Source organism: Felis catus, chromosome F1, assembly GCF_018350175.1.
Source record: "Felis catus isolate Fca126 chromosome F1, F.catus_Fca126_mat1.0, whole genome shotgun sequence".
In the NCBI taxonomy this organism is placed as follows: domain Eukaryota; kingdom Metazoa; phylum Chordata; class Mammalia; order Carnivora; family Felidae; genus Felis; species Felis catus.
In genome coordinates, this window is record NC_058384.1 from 24991888 (window position 1) to 25006631 (window position 14744).

At 42.0% G+C, this 14744-nt stretch overlaps 1 protein-coding gene across 1 annotated transcript in view; it reads right to left on the reverse strand.

The window, feature by feature from the left end:
* LAMC1 (laminin subunit gamma 1) overlaps positions 1-14744 on the reverse strand; it is a 129373-nt gene that overhangs the window by 32823 nt on the left and 81806 nt on the right. The window contains exons 2-8 of the mRNA XM_011291050.4: positions 13112-13416; positions 8421-8551; positions 5925-6091; positions 2725-2913; positions 1842-1959; positions 348-446; positions 121-257 (exon numbers count right to left, since the gene is read on the reverse strand). Coding sequence (XP_011289352.4) covers positions 121-257; positions 348-446; positions 1842-1959; positions 2725-2913; positions 5925-6091; positions 8421-8551; positions 13112-13416 — 1146 coding nt within the window. The remainder of the gene's footprint in view (positions 1-120; positions 258-347; positions 447-1841; positions 1960-2724; positions 2914-5924; positions 6092-8420; positions 8552-13111; positions 13417-14744) is intronic.

Consider the following 14744-nt stretch of genomic DNA (forward strand, 5'->3'; position numbering starts at 1 on the left):
CCCCTGCTCACGCTCTCTCTCCCTCTCTCAAAAATAAACAAACATTAAAAAAAATTTTTTTTAAACTGCTGTAAGTCTAGTCTCACAATTCTGGGAGACAGAAGGGAAGGTCCAAATTACCGATCTGAAAGGTAGAGGTTATAGAATAAACACTGTAGCCGACAGCATTTGTACAGACAGAAGAATGCCCAAAGCAGAAGCAGGGTGTGCAACCTCTGGGATTAGATGATTCCAGATTAAAAAATCCAGGTTTGCACCTGAAAAACATAAAGATATAACCAGGAATTTGTTGTGCTTGAAGTACGGTATCAGAAAAAAAAAATACAGCTAGAGAAAGAATGAGCTACCTCTCACAATTGAAGCCTTCAACATTGTCTTTGCAAACACATCTTCCTGTTTCAACATTACATTCATCTATGCTGCCAGAAGGATTACAAGAGCATGGCCTATTGGATGGGAAAAGGAGTAAAACAATGAGAGAAATGAGAAGGAAATTCCACACTCAAAGCCAACTTTTGGTTTTACATGTTAATCCATTTTATCTTTTAAAAAAAGGAATACATAAAAAAGTGAAAGAAGTCTTAAAATCAGTTTTATATATGAATTTGGTTTCAATTAAGAATACCTATCACATTTCTATACTAAAAACTCTGCTTAAAAAATAATATAAAAACAGAGAAGGGGACAAACTGTAAGAGACTCTTCAATACAGAGAATAAACTGAGAGTTGCTGGCAGGGTGTTGGGTGGGAAGGATAGGCTAAATGAGTGAGGGACATCAAGGAGGGCACTTGTTGGGATGAGCACTGGGTGTTATATGTAAGTGATGAATCACTAAGTTCTATTCCTGAAATCATCATTACACTATATGTTAACTAACTTGGGTTCAAATTAAAAAAAAAAAAATTGCTCGGGGGTCTACAAAGACAGACCATCCAATTCTCTTTATCTTTAGTTTTTATAGTGTAAATCATCCATTTGTTCTTATATGCTAATAGAATGGTATTCAAGCACACTCTGCAATATCATTTTGTGATTCTCTATTGCTTAGGCAAGGAAAAAGAGATACAAAAAAATTACATTGCTTTTAAGGTGGCTTAGATGCATGTCTTCTAACATAGAGTTTAGTGTAAAATGTAATCTGAACAGAATCATGGCGTCATTCTTCCTTTCCAAGAAACTCCTGTTTACAAATCTTTACTTATGTACCAATAGAGACCAAATTGCAGCTTTCCTTTCCATTTCCGTATATTTCCTCTGTTCACCTAACCTTTCAACAACACTTCTGAATTCAACAGAGCATGTAATTATTGCACCATATGGAAACAGTTGGGGGAAACAAAGGGCATAGTGCAAAAGGTATAATTTATGGTGGTAAGTCATCCAGAAGAACATGGAAGGAATGTTCAATTTATTTTAAATATTAAAAAAAAAATAACTGTTTACGGGCACCTGGGTAGCTCAGTTGGTTAAGCATCCAACTCTTGATCTCGGCTCAGGGCATGATCTCATGGTTTGTGAGTTCAAGCCCCAAGCTGGGCTCTGTGCTGACAGTGTGAAGCCTGCTTGGGATTCTCTCTCCCTCTCTCTCTGCCCCTCTCCTGCTCGCCTGTGCTCTCCCTCTGTCTCTCAAAATAAATAAAAAAATTTTTTAAATAAAAAAATAAAAACTCTGCCTAATCTCTGTTACAAACCAATCCTGGATCATCATTAGAGCTAGAAGTTTTGAATCCTGTTGACAATTATTATAAGGAAAAATGTTTATACATACCACAAGATCTCTTGTTTTGAATCAACTACATTTAGATTCTGCCCCCTTTTCCTGGTTTTGAAAAGTCTTACCTGCATCCTGCCTCAGTGAGAGAATGGTATCCAGGCTGGCAGCGGTCACACTTATCACCCATCACTCCTGGCTTACAGCTACACCTGCCATAGCTATCACACTGTGTGCTGAGAGAACCTAAAATTTAAAGAGCTTATCAACAACCATGTATGAAAGTAAAATTAATATGTCAAATCAAAAAAAAAATGGTAACTAAAAACACTGCCTGAAACCTAGTACGTAACCTCTAGATGGTTACGGAGGGAATAAAGATCAAATTTTAAATCCTCATTGTCTCAAAATAATATCCTTTTAAGCCATAACATTTTAACTTTCCAGACACACACCCTGTTCATCAATGTTGAAAAACAAGGCACTCTGCACCCAACGATAAACTGTACTCAAAACCAGTTCCTTCTCTGTGGGCAAGCACAGGATCCTTAAGGCCCATGTCTAGAACTTAAGTATATACAGGCACAACAAAATAAAGGTCAAACTCTTGAAAGAGTAGAACAGACTAAGAGCACTCTGTTTCTGAAGACACACCAACATATTGAGAAAGTTCAGCCCTCTAAGGACTGTAAACTAAACAGTCATTAACAAGGAAGAACTCACGAAACAGCTAACCTTTTACAGTCAAAGTTCAAACTGGTTTCTGGGATCGTGTTACTAATTATTTACAAAACCATTACTCAGGCCAACCCCACACTTTTATACACACCAGAAAATCATTTGAAAGCTTAACTTGGTTAAACAGAGTGGAGGTGGGGGGTACAATAATGTACACACTTCCATACCTAACCTGTGCAGATGCTTAGGAAACAAAGATTTTCTGGGGAGACGGGGAGCCCTTATTTTGTGTTTCAATCCATCAGGTCGAAGCTGACTCTGCCTGTCACTTACCCACAGGACTACAGTGACACGGAGAGCAGGCTTCGTTGTTCCCAAGGCGGAAGAAATTCTCCCGGCACCTCTCACATTTGGCACCATCCGTGTTGCCCTGGCAGTTGGTGCAATGGCCACCATGGCCGGTGGACCGGTATAGTTCAGGGTCAAAGTAGCATTCTTGTGATCGGCCATTGCAGTCACAGGCTGATGGCCAAAACATACGGGTTAAGTCAGATCCATGTTCCTTAGCCAAACACCATTTTAAAGACTCCAAGAAAACCAAACCATAATTTCCCATATCCCTGTGGCCCAAAGGGTGGTAGGATAAGACCGCCTACTTGATACGTTGTTCATTTAAAAACAAAAAGGAGTATGTCAGTAAAGGGTTTAGATGGCCACATTATCAGTTTACCAAGAAATGGTCTTATCAAAAACAATGCCATCGGGGTGCCTGAGTGGCTCCGTTGGTTAAGCTCCTGACTCTTGATTTTGGCTCATGTCATGATCCTAGGGTCGTGAGATCGAGCTCCCCGTCAGGCTCCACGCTGAGTGTGGAGCCTGCTTAAGATTCTCTCTCTCCCTCTACCGCTCATGCTCTCACTCTCTCTCAATAAAATAAAATAAAATAAAATAAAATTTCTTAAAACAAAACCCCCCAGGGCCACCATAAAATACAAGAAATTCCTGTACTTAGAATCTCTAGGCAATTGTTTAAATACAAGTAAAAGCCAAGTTGAATTCTAATTTTTCTAAATTCTTATCCTTCATTCAATACCAGCTTCAAAAACAAGGTGCCAATTTATATGCGGGCTTTCATCTACCTCACTTTTCAGCCCTCAGACGATTCAAATACATTAAGACACTAACTTTCGAAGTGCCAGACTACTTGCACAGCCAGACTGGGGGAACCAGAGACACGTGAGGTAAGATTGGTGCCCCTGCAGATGGAGGCAGGACTGCAGGGACGTTCAGTGTCACTAGACACAGTCATCCACTGGAGAGCCACAATGCCAACTATATTCCCTACACCACGTAACTACATTTTAAGAACACGTACATGTAGTCACAGAAATTCTTTATTACATTTCTATTAAGTTTTTTTTCCTTAGAATTATAGATTCCACGCAAAGTACAGGCAGTATCTTAAGCACTAAAGTTTTATTTGATTTCAGATAAAGTTGTTTTAGAAAACTGTTTGAGTATATAGATTTTCTTTTTTTCACCTCCCCTTCTTTATAATCAGTTTTTTAAATAGAATTATACTTGAATACTTTTTAGAAACTTGTATCACTGGTAGCAAAAATTAGAGTTGTGTTAAGTAACTTGTAGAACTCCCATTCTCTTCTTCGTTTGCTATTTCTCTTCTCTCAAGCCTCTCTAGATTATTCTGCACATCCCATCCCCAGCCCAACTCGGTCCATCCCCAGCTAAAAGGTCTGGTGGTCTGGGATGTGGAGCATAACAGTTCTGTTGTCTACACTGTCCTAACCCCCAGGTAAAGCAGGTGCTGTGTCTCCTTTATCATCAGCTGGTGAGAAGGCAAACCACCTGTCTGCTAGTGGTAAATTGGCAATCTGTTGTTTATTCTTCTCATAATGGTCCTGGAGAGACTCCAAATGTGACCCTATCATTGAACAGAATACTTGTCAAACACATGTGTACATTTATTTAAATGTCACATCTTAGGGGCATGTCATTCTTTTTGTTAAGACCTTAATCCTGTAGCTTCTAACACTAGATATTACAGTTCAGTAAAAGAAGAGAAGGTCAAGCAAGTACGTAGGAATTCTAGAGGAAGCTGCACAATTTATCTTCAAATCTGGGAATTGCTGAGGAAAAGGGAAGATAAGAAAATCTGCTCTAGGGGCCCTTGGGTGGCTCAGTCAGTTAACCACCCAACTTCGGCTCAGGTCATGATCTCATGGTTCATGAGTTTGAGCCCTACATCAGGCTCTGTACTGACAGTTCAGCCTGGAGCCTGCTTCAGATTCTGTGTCTCCCTCTCTCTCTCTGCCCCTACTCTTTCCTTCCCTCCTTCCCTCTCTCTCTCTCCCTCTCTCCCTCTCTCTCAGAAATAAATATTAAAAAATAAATAAAAAGAAAATCTGCTCTAGGCAACTAATAGAAATAGTCATGAGACAAAATATTGGTCGTTTCTCAAGGTTTCTGCCAACCATTCCAGTGAGTGTGGAGTGTCTTCTTTCTTATTCCTTTATCAAGAGTAGATGATAAATATTTATAAGGTCATAAAAAATTACATCTGCTTGGGGCGCCTGGGTGGCGCAGTCAGTTAAGCATCCGACTTCAGCCAGGTCACAATCTCGCGGTCCGTGAGTTCGAGCCCCGCGTCAGGCTCTGGGCTGAGGGCTCGGAGCCTGGAGCCTGTTTCCGATTCTGTGCCTCCCTCTCTCTCTGCCCCTCCCCCGTTCATGCTCTGTCTCTCTCTGTCCCAAAAATAAATAAAAAACCTTGAAAAAAAAATTTAAAAAAAAATTACATCTGCTTTAAAAGTTTCTTATTTTTAAGTCCTTGGCAAATCACAATCACATAGTTTCATGGTTCCTTTCTCCTGAGACATCTTTCTCTATGTGTTCAAAATAAACCAAGCCATGTATAATCTTTTTCATTTTACATTTTTCTAGAAATACTAGAATCTACTCTCCTTCCCAAAGCCACCCACATCTGCATGGGAGGAGAAGGAAGATTCTCCCTATTGGGCTCTTTCGTGAAATAAAGGAAAAATAATTTGGGAAAATCCTCTTTTGAATGGCAGTCTTAGTCTAGAAATCAACATATCTGACACATATTAATCAATGATCCTGACTGCTTGAGTAAATGACCATTGGCAGGAAAATATTCTACATGTGCAGCAAAGAAAAGACTAGAGAAACCAAATTTTACAGGAGGCTACACTTGCCCAGTATTTGGATCTATGCAAAGTTCCAAACCTTGGAGATCCTGCCCCCACCCTGGTATGTGTGTTCATGAAGGAAACACAAAATGAGCATACTTTATATCCATAGCCAATTGCCTTCATCTAGGATTTTCCTCTGATGTGCGTGTAAGTTTACCATTCCATGCTCTCAAATGATGGAGGAAGCGCTGCCTTTCAGAGTTCTCCTTGCAAGGAGGAACAGAAGGAAGTCACCCATTCCTGCTCCCCACTCTGGAAACCCTCAAGATAATCTAACAGCTGGAGGCCAAGGGGCACTCACGCAGGCATTCGCTGGCACTCTCGGCGGTCGCCCTCCTCCACGGCCGGTCATTGAAGAAAGGCAGACACTTTTCACAGTCCACTCCGTAAGTGTTATGTTTACAATTACACACCAGCTTGTTGAATTCGTTCTTTACACACTCGCTTGCATGTCCGTTACATTTACACCTAGGAAGAGAACAGGCACTCAGAAATACGAAACAGCCACAAAGTCCCAGAAATGGGTACAAAAAAATGATGTACAGAGAGAACTAAAAGGAACCTCAGAACATTTTTTAGTTTTACCACTCAAAACTGTAAACTGAGGAACTAAGCAAAATTAAGTAATGATTGAGTTTTTAGGTAGGAATTAAAATTAAACAAGCAATTGGGGCGCCTGGGTGGCGCAGTCGGTTAAGCGTCCGACTTCAGCCAGGTCATGATCTCGCGGTCTGTGAGTTCGAGCCCCGCGTCGGGCTCTGGGCTGATGGCTCGGAGCCTGGAGCCTGTTTCCGATTCTGTGTCTCCCTCTCTCTCTGCCCCTCCCCCGTTCATGCTCTGTCTCTCTCTGTCCCAAAAATAAATAAACGTTAAAAAAAAAAAATGTTTAAAAAAAAAATTAAACAAGCAAAAAAACCCCAAAAAACAAAAAAACACCACCACCCCATCTGTATTTAACCAGGGATGGGGCATTGACCAGACATAAGAGGAAAGTCTCTAACAATTTCTGAGGCCATCTGGAGAATCACTTCCGGAAGTCAACTGCATGTGTCAAGGAGCGGCCAAGTGCAGAGGTTAAGCAGAGCATGGACTCTGAAGCCAGGATACATGTTTGAAACCCTGCCCTGTGACTTACCAATGTAACTTAACCTCTGTGCCTTAGCTATTAAATAGGGATGATGAGAATGTGAATTTCACAGGGTTACTGAGAGGGTCAAGAAGCTGCTTTATTTATGTGCCTAGGATTGTGCAGGCATACTATAAGTCAATAATTATGCCAGCTATGATCTGTCATAATGATTTACCTGATCTGAAGGTAGTAAGAGACATTCAACTACCATATGGAACTCTGGTAGCTTGATATTCCCTCAGGTTGTTTGGGGCAAGAATCCCTGAAGGATCCCTCGGATGCAGGCACAGTCATAAATTAAGGACTCATGGAAATGTCCATGAGTATTAACACGCATTCTGGTGTCCTGATGTTTCCCTCACTGGCTTCTTTACAGACAGAATCAGTTCCACAGCTTCCACTACTATGTCCTAATACACTCAGACTTTTCCTGAACATCTACAGTGTGCCAGATATATCCTAAATTTATATCCCTAGCTCTCATCTTTCTCCTGACTCCTATCCTTCACTAATGCACAAATTTAGATATCCCCCATAACCTAAAATTTTAGATGTCTACAACTCATCATCTCCCTAAATTAACTCATCTTCTTCACTCATTTCATTAATAGTGCCATCACTCTCCTAATCATTAAACCTTAAAATCATTTTTGCCTAAAGGCCTGATAATTCTTGCTTCACAATGAAATCCACCTAAATTGTTCCTTTCCAATCTACTGTCACCACCCTAATGTCAGATATTTGTCATCTAACACCTACATCACAGCATCATAACAAGAATATAAATTCTCTTGATGGCACTCTTTCACCTTGCCTGCAACTAATCTTAACCACTGTTTAGATATCATAGTCTTACTTCAAAAAAGTACACGATTTCTCATTGATTACAGCCTCCATCAGCTTTCACTCCATTTACTCCAAATATTCACCAAGGAGGTTTTTCTTAAGCCTAGTAAGCCTATACTCTCCCAACCCTACACTTCTTTTGTTTTTGTTGTTGTTGTTAATGTTTATTCATTTTTGAGAGAGAGACAGAGACAGAGTGCGAATGGGCGATGGGCAGAGAGGGAGACACAGAATCCGAAGCAGGCTCCAGGCTCTGGGCTGTTAGCACAGAGCCCGATGTGGGGCTCAAACTCACGAACATGAGATAATGACCTGAGCCGGTCAGACGCTTAACCGACTAAGCTACCCAGGTACCTCCTCAACCCCATAGTTCTGCTCATGACACACCCACCCTCCTGAATCCCACCCACCTATCCTGCTTCCTTATCCAAATTCTACCCATTCTTCAAGGCCCAGCTTGGTTCCCATCTGCTTTTCTAGCCTGAGAGTTCTGTCTCATTCTCTGACATAGGGCCTCTTTTTATCTAAAACACGTGTTTAATTTTTCACACGTTCATACACTGCCTGCCCCATTCATTTGTACGATCCTGGAAGGTCAAGTCCTTTTCAGCAGGTGAATGTCCTATGCTTCCATGGTGGCTTCAGAGTGCCTGTTGCATCGCTTTGTGCTGAGGTGCCCAGCAAGAATTCAGCAAGGGCGCTGATTTGACAAGGTTATAGAAATAACAAAATTATTAATTAATATGGTTGTAAGAAAGTTGCTACACTCACTTCTAAACCAAAGCTCCAGTCATTTTCAAAGTTATTTAATGATTTACTTACCTACCACCCACAGCAAAATCAGAGATTGCATAATAGTAGGACTTGAGAACTTTGGGATCGTTAAACACTTCATCTCCAAAGGTGTTCAGGCGATTGAGTGTGACTCTGATGTCAGTGGCAGTTACCCATTCCTGTGAGGGAAAAAAAATTAATAAAAAAAATGGAAAAAGGTAAAGGAACTGAAGATGAGGGACACATACGCAACAAAATTTTCTAAACTTTTCCAACAGTTAATATATCATGTGACTTATGTCCTCTTCTAGCATTAAGTCGGATATATTATTCGAGGACTCCCTTAATTTCCTAGTATTTTTCTCCTTCTGGACTCTTCCCTTCTTTTGATCTAAGTTGTTGTTATCACTCAGAGTCCCAAAAAGCAGGAATAATAATCGTTTCTTCACAAGGCTGTTGAGAGTCTTAGAGGAAATATACTTTTAAAGGCTTAGCATACAGGAGGGACTCCATACACACACCCCTTCTCTCCACCCTGTATCCGCGCCCCAAGTCCAGCAGAGAAGCCAGCACAGAGCTCGTGGGGCACCACAGTGGTGTTAGATATGCTGGTCACTGTCTCCTCCTGCCCATTTTGTACCATCATCTACCTCTCCCTCCATCCCTAGTCCGCTACCGATAGATCTGGGAGAGACATCCAAGTACAAAATAATAAATCATTATGCTGGCTGGGGCCAATCAGATGCAGTTTTGTCCTGACCCTTCCCATAATGTCACTTCTCTGTGAGGCCTTCCCCGGCCACCCAACCAAACATTGCTGCCCACCCCAACTCCCTATTTCACTCTCCTGTCTTAATTTTTTTTAAGTTATTTATTTTGAGAGAGAGAGGGAGAGAGAGAGAGCGCGCGCGAGCAGGCGGAGGAAGCGCAGAGAGAGAGGAAGAGAAAGAATCCCAAGCAGGCTCTGCACTGCCAGCACAGAGACCCCCCTGCAGGGCTCGAACTCACAAACCGTGAGATCATGACCTGAGCCAACATCAAGAGTCAGACGCTACCCAGGTGCCCCCTGTTTTATTTATATTGTCTCTTTCCATCACCTTCCCCCCACCCCGCCACTGCCACCACCACCATCATTCTAAGCCCACCATTCTAATCACCACCAAGATTCTAAGCCCCACAAGAGAAGGACTTATCTGCTTTGTTTACTGCAGTCTCCCTGGTGCTTAGCATACAGTGGGTGCTCAAATACATAGGCTGAGCAAATGAACAAATCTGAAGAAACCACAACTGATCAAATTGGTAGGTGTACCATAATAACAGAGGACAAGAATGAAAGTTAAAGTTTTTCCCTAGGTTTTATGAGCTCTAAGCCCTTATAATAAATGCCCTTTCATTGAGCTAATTTTAGTCAGATGTTTACCTCTATGGTAGACTGTTATAATGATGATTCCAATGAATCATTCTGCCAGTGCCCACACCCTGCGCAGTCCCTTTCCACCCTGATTCTAGGCTGGGGCATGTGACTTGCTTTTGCCTAGGGGACATGAACAAATGTGACACAAACAGAAGTCTGATAAGCACTTGTGCACTGGGACTTACTCTCTCGGAACACTTCTGCCATCATGCGAGGAAGCCTAGTCTAGTCACCTTGAAGCTTTAAGGCCACAGGGAAAGACAAACCCAGTTCCCAGCTGACCTGCCATTGAGGGAGCTCAGGTCAATACGGAATCAGGAGAAATAATAAGTCACGGTCATTTAGAATTGTTAAGTTTTGGAGTAGCATATTATACATGACCGCCCAAAGATGCCACTTCCACGGAAACTCCTATCGTGGGACCACACGTGGGCATCAACAGTGGAGACGCAACAAGTGCAGAGCAGCAGGCGTCTGTGTTTCCAGGAGGCTCCCCATGAGACTGGGAGGCACACCCCTGATTAAGGAGCACAGCTTAAACCATGCCAAACACCTGGCATACAGAGCAACATCAAGGCCTCATAAAAGCTAATCCCCGTGAAGCCTCCAAGTATAATTAGAAAGGAGAAGAGATGATGATTCCACCGCATGCAAACCTGGAGCTCCAATAACAACTCCCACTCATGGCCACAATGCTAGGAATCTTTTAGTCGTCTGTAATGTAAATAGCTAAACATATCTCTGTGTTTAATGCTTATTATCTCTCCTTCGAGCTTCATCTTTATAACAGCTTCCCTTGAATAAAAGCTTCTCAAGAGTTAGGTTTAAGTCATTTTTTTCACAATGGGCATCTTAAAAAGAACAGGCTCTGGAGCTAGCCTTTCTAGGTTTTGGATCCCATTTCTGCTACTTAAAACTGCAATTTGGGATCAGTTACTTTACCTCTCCTGATAAATAATGCCCATGCCTCATCTGTAAAATGAAGATAATAAAACTGTCTACCTGCCCCCCGCCCCAAGAAGGGAGGGGCACCTGCATGGCTCACTTGGTTGAGTGCCGAACTCTTGATTCTGGCTCAGGTCATGATCTCGCAGTTTCAGGAGTTCAAGCCCCATGTCGGGCTCTGTGCTAAGCATGGAGCCTGCTTTGAGATATTGTCTCTCTCTCTCTCTCTCTCTCTCTCTCTCTCTCTCTCTCTCTGTGTGTGTGTGTGTGTGTGTGTGTGTGTGTGTGTGTGTGTGTCTCCCCCTTCTCCCTCTGCCCCTCCCCTGCTCGTGCATACTCTCTTTCAAAAAATAATAAAAATAAAAATAAATAGAATTTTAAAAGTGTCTACATGTAGAGTTATTATGAGGGTTAAATGAGTACATATAGCTAATATATCTCAAGGGCTCAGGACACTGCTTGGCACATTACAGCAAGCGTTGTAATAAAAGTTGACTATTATTATAAATCAGTATATGCTTAATAATATTCATATACAATGAAACCAGGAAGGGTCTCCTCTCCCATCTGGGAGATCACAGCTTCTGGAGAGAGGCATAGGAAGCAATGAGGAAAAAGGGTCATTATCAGCTAAAGTCAAATCAGCTGATCCTCCTTGGCAACTGGGTATGAAATCCAGACCTCTTACATTCAGAGACAGATAATTAATGTTTTTGCATAATGACAGCAACTGACCAAATCGATTACAGATGCCCATAGCATTTTCACCACATTCAGTCTCATGAGTTCCTATGGCATAAAGAGTAGCAAACATCAGGGGTGCCTGACTGGCTCAGTTGGTAGAGCATGTAACTCTTGATCTCAGGGTCATGAGTTCGAGCCCCACACTGGGAGTAGTACTTTAAAAAAAAAAAAAAGAGAGAGAGAGAGTAGCAAACAGAATCCCTACAGCTGGGGGAACCGCTTCAAGGTAGGCTGACAAGGCATACAGTTAGCAAAGGTGCCATAAAATCACAGTCACATTATGTCACTGCTTTTTCCCGCTGACTATACCATTGTCTCTGCAGGACAGTAAAATAGAATAATCTGGATAGTAAGAAACTAAGCTAGCAAATGTTTGCTAGTTGATCAGCTTAAGAAAACTGTAGATCACATCTGCCCTAGACATTCAGTCTTCTGTGTTTTCATCTATCAAAAGCAGTTAATTCTTCCTACTTATTTTGAATACATCTTATCACCATTGCAAGAAACACGTTACTCAAAGGCCTTTGCAGACATACTCACTGCTCATCATAACCTCAGACTTTACCATGATCAAGATGTAAATCTCCCAGCAAACTACAGAAATATAATGGAAGGGAAGAATTGGACCCACAGAGAAATAAATAGATTCTCATCTTTTGACACCATGCAAAACCATACAACCAATTTAGAAAGTCTCTGAATATAATAAATTTCAAAGAGAAAGCGTGAGAAGACACAAAAGCATGAAGCCCAGAAGAATGAGCGGACTCCCTACTTAGAAATCCCAACAGCTTTTCATAAAACGTACACAGCATTTGCAAACCCACATCCAGTCTTTGTCTCAGTCAATTAATACAGGCTGTCCCCATTTAGATGTTAACTTCAGCCACATGACAGAAGCATCTCCAATTCTGTGTTACAGAAAGATTCCAAATTATGGCATATAAGGAATATGTGCACAGAATTTCCGAGAAAAAGGACAGCTTTAATTCTTTCTATGCTTAAATGGGGAAAAGTTTCTATCTTGATGCTCAGGCACTATACCATGTATACCTAAATTTATATCTTGTCACAAACACCAGTGCCTTTAGATGATGATAAGTTTTTATGACTGACAACAGAGCCAGACAGACCCAGTCCAAATTTCCCTGCATGGTTACGAAGAAGGACGGCGTTCTCAGATATTGCTCCAATCGTTCCCCCTTGCAAACACTAAAAAATACTTTTCCTTTTGTCAAATCAGAGAAGAGATAAGAAAGGATGCAAAAATAATGGGTAGATTCAAATACTCTATTCAAAAGGTCAGAAGCAAAATGTTTGCACTGTGAGTAAAGAGCCAAGTTAAAATTGTTCGGCTTTCAAGATTTCTAGAAGCTGTAGCCCAGAAATCACTGGTGCGTGCACAGGGATAGAAGAACATCATTTGGGAAGCAGGAACAAAACGATTCTTCTTCCCATACTGAGCATCTACAGGAGAGCAGGATAAAATCCACCTGTCCGTCCTGCTGGGGTAGATTCCACACCCACCCCCTCCCTCTTTAGTGGGACCAAAGGCCCCCATACAATCCATCTTCCTGCATCCCGAAGGTACATGGAACAACTAACCGGAGGCAAAGCTAACTTCTGGATGCATTACCTGCAGCACCGGACTATTGTCGAAGTTGTAGGCACTCGGCCTTCCTTCTAGGGTTGAAAAGGCCACATTGCCTCCAGTCAGAGGGGAAATATCACTGAATTCATCTGTGCACAAGGCCTGCTGCTCATCTCCTCCTGTCCTGATGAAGCCGCGGTTTGCCTTCGAGTAGGTGTTCTCGCAGGAGCCGCTGTAATACTGGTAAGGAATCCAGGGCCCATCTTCCCGTGTACGCTTGTAAATGGCGAAGCTCTCCGGGCGGCTGGTGTGGAACTTGAGGCGCACGTATGTGATGTCAAAAGCTTTTCCTGTGAGACAAACAAGACGTTCAAAAGTCATACATAGGAAGCAAAGAAATTCCCTCTCTTCCCAGTTTGCTTTGGAACTTGACGAAGAGAGGACACAAAATGCCCTGTGCACCCTGGACCAAGATGGTTCCAGAACACACGACACATTGGCTGTGTCCATTAGGCAATTGGAAACCTGGAAATAGTGGGCGTTTTCCCTGAGAAATGACAAGTTATAGTTGGGTTCATAAGTTGGCTCATAAAAGCTTGTTTAGGACATGCATTGTTGAAATTTTGTTTGCCATGAAAAATGGTAGCACTGTACTTCTATCAAACAAAAGCAAAATTGAATTAAAAAGTACATTTATTCTTAATGCTGGTGCTTCAGCATAAACAATTTAATTTAAAAAAACAGAAAAGAAAATTTTTGCTGACTTTCTAGATCAGTATTCTGGAAACTTTCAAGGTATTTAAAAACTCACTCTATTAACTATAATGTTACTTCTTGATGCAGGAGGACTATCTTCAGCACTATTCTTCTACTTATCCACCAAGTTAAGACAGGGATTTGAGAAAGAGAAAAGGACAGTGATTAAGAGATGGGGCAGGGAGTAGAAAAGGAAGAAAAAAAAAATTCCTCTAGCAGCTGAACAAAGAGAAAAAAAGGGAGAGAGAGAAAAGGAGAATGGGAGTTTAAAGAACTTGTTTGAATATGTTCAAAGGAGAATATGCAAGATCTGAGCAGGGAAAGTCGGCAAAAGGGAGGAGCTGGGCTGCTGTCTCTCTGGAGGAAGAGCCACCGGTCAGACAGCTCCCTGTGGCAGCCAGGGTGTGGTCTGATGGCTGGGACACCTTGGTTGCCAGCCAGTGTGCCTTCAGGTGGTTCAAAAAGACAATGTGCAACTGTTTTTAATCACCTTTCATTCACAAATTGGGTCTTTCTCTGACAATGTTTATCCTCTGCAACTTCCATGCTATAGTGAAGATTACAGACTGGCCAACAAGTATTTATTGGGCACGACTACATGTTCAGTCCTACACTATACACTTTGGGGCACAGAATGTGTTAGACATAAAAGGTCCTTGCACTCAAAGACCTTACAGTCTTTCCTCCCCAAGTGGATTAACTCCACAGGAAGAACCAGCTCGGTCCTCTCCTACAAAGCTCACAGAGGAGGAACTCCTGCACACTCTCAGAAGTATTGAGGAGAGACTTAAGCCATCCTCTTACTTCCATGTACCTGCTCATCCTCAGGGGACGAGTGATGGTCACGTGTGGCCTGGAATCTCCTCAGCTCACTCTCCAGCTGCCTGCCTAAGGTCCTGTCCTGGACTCCTCAATGCAAGGC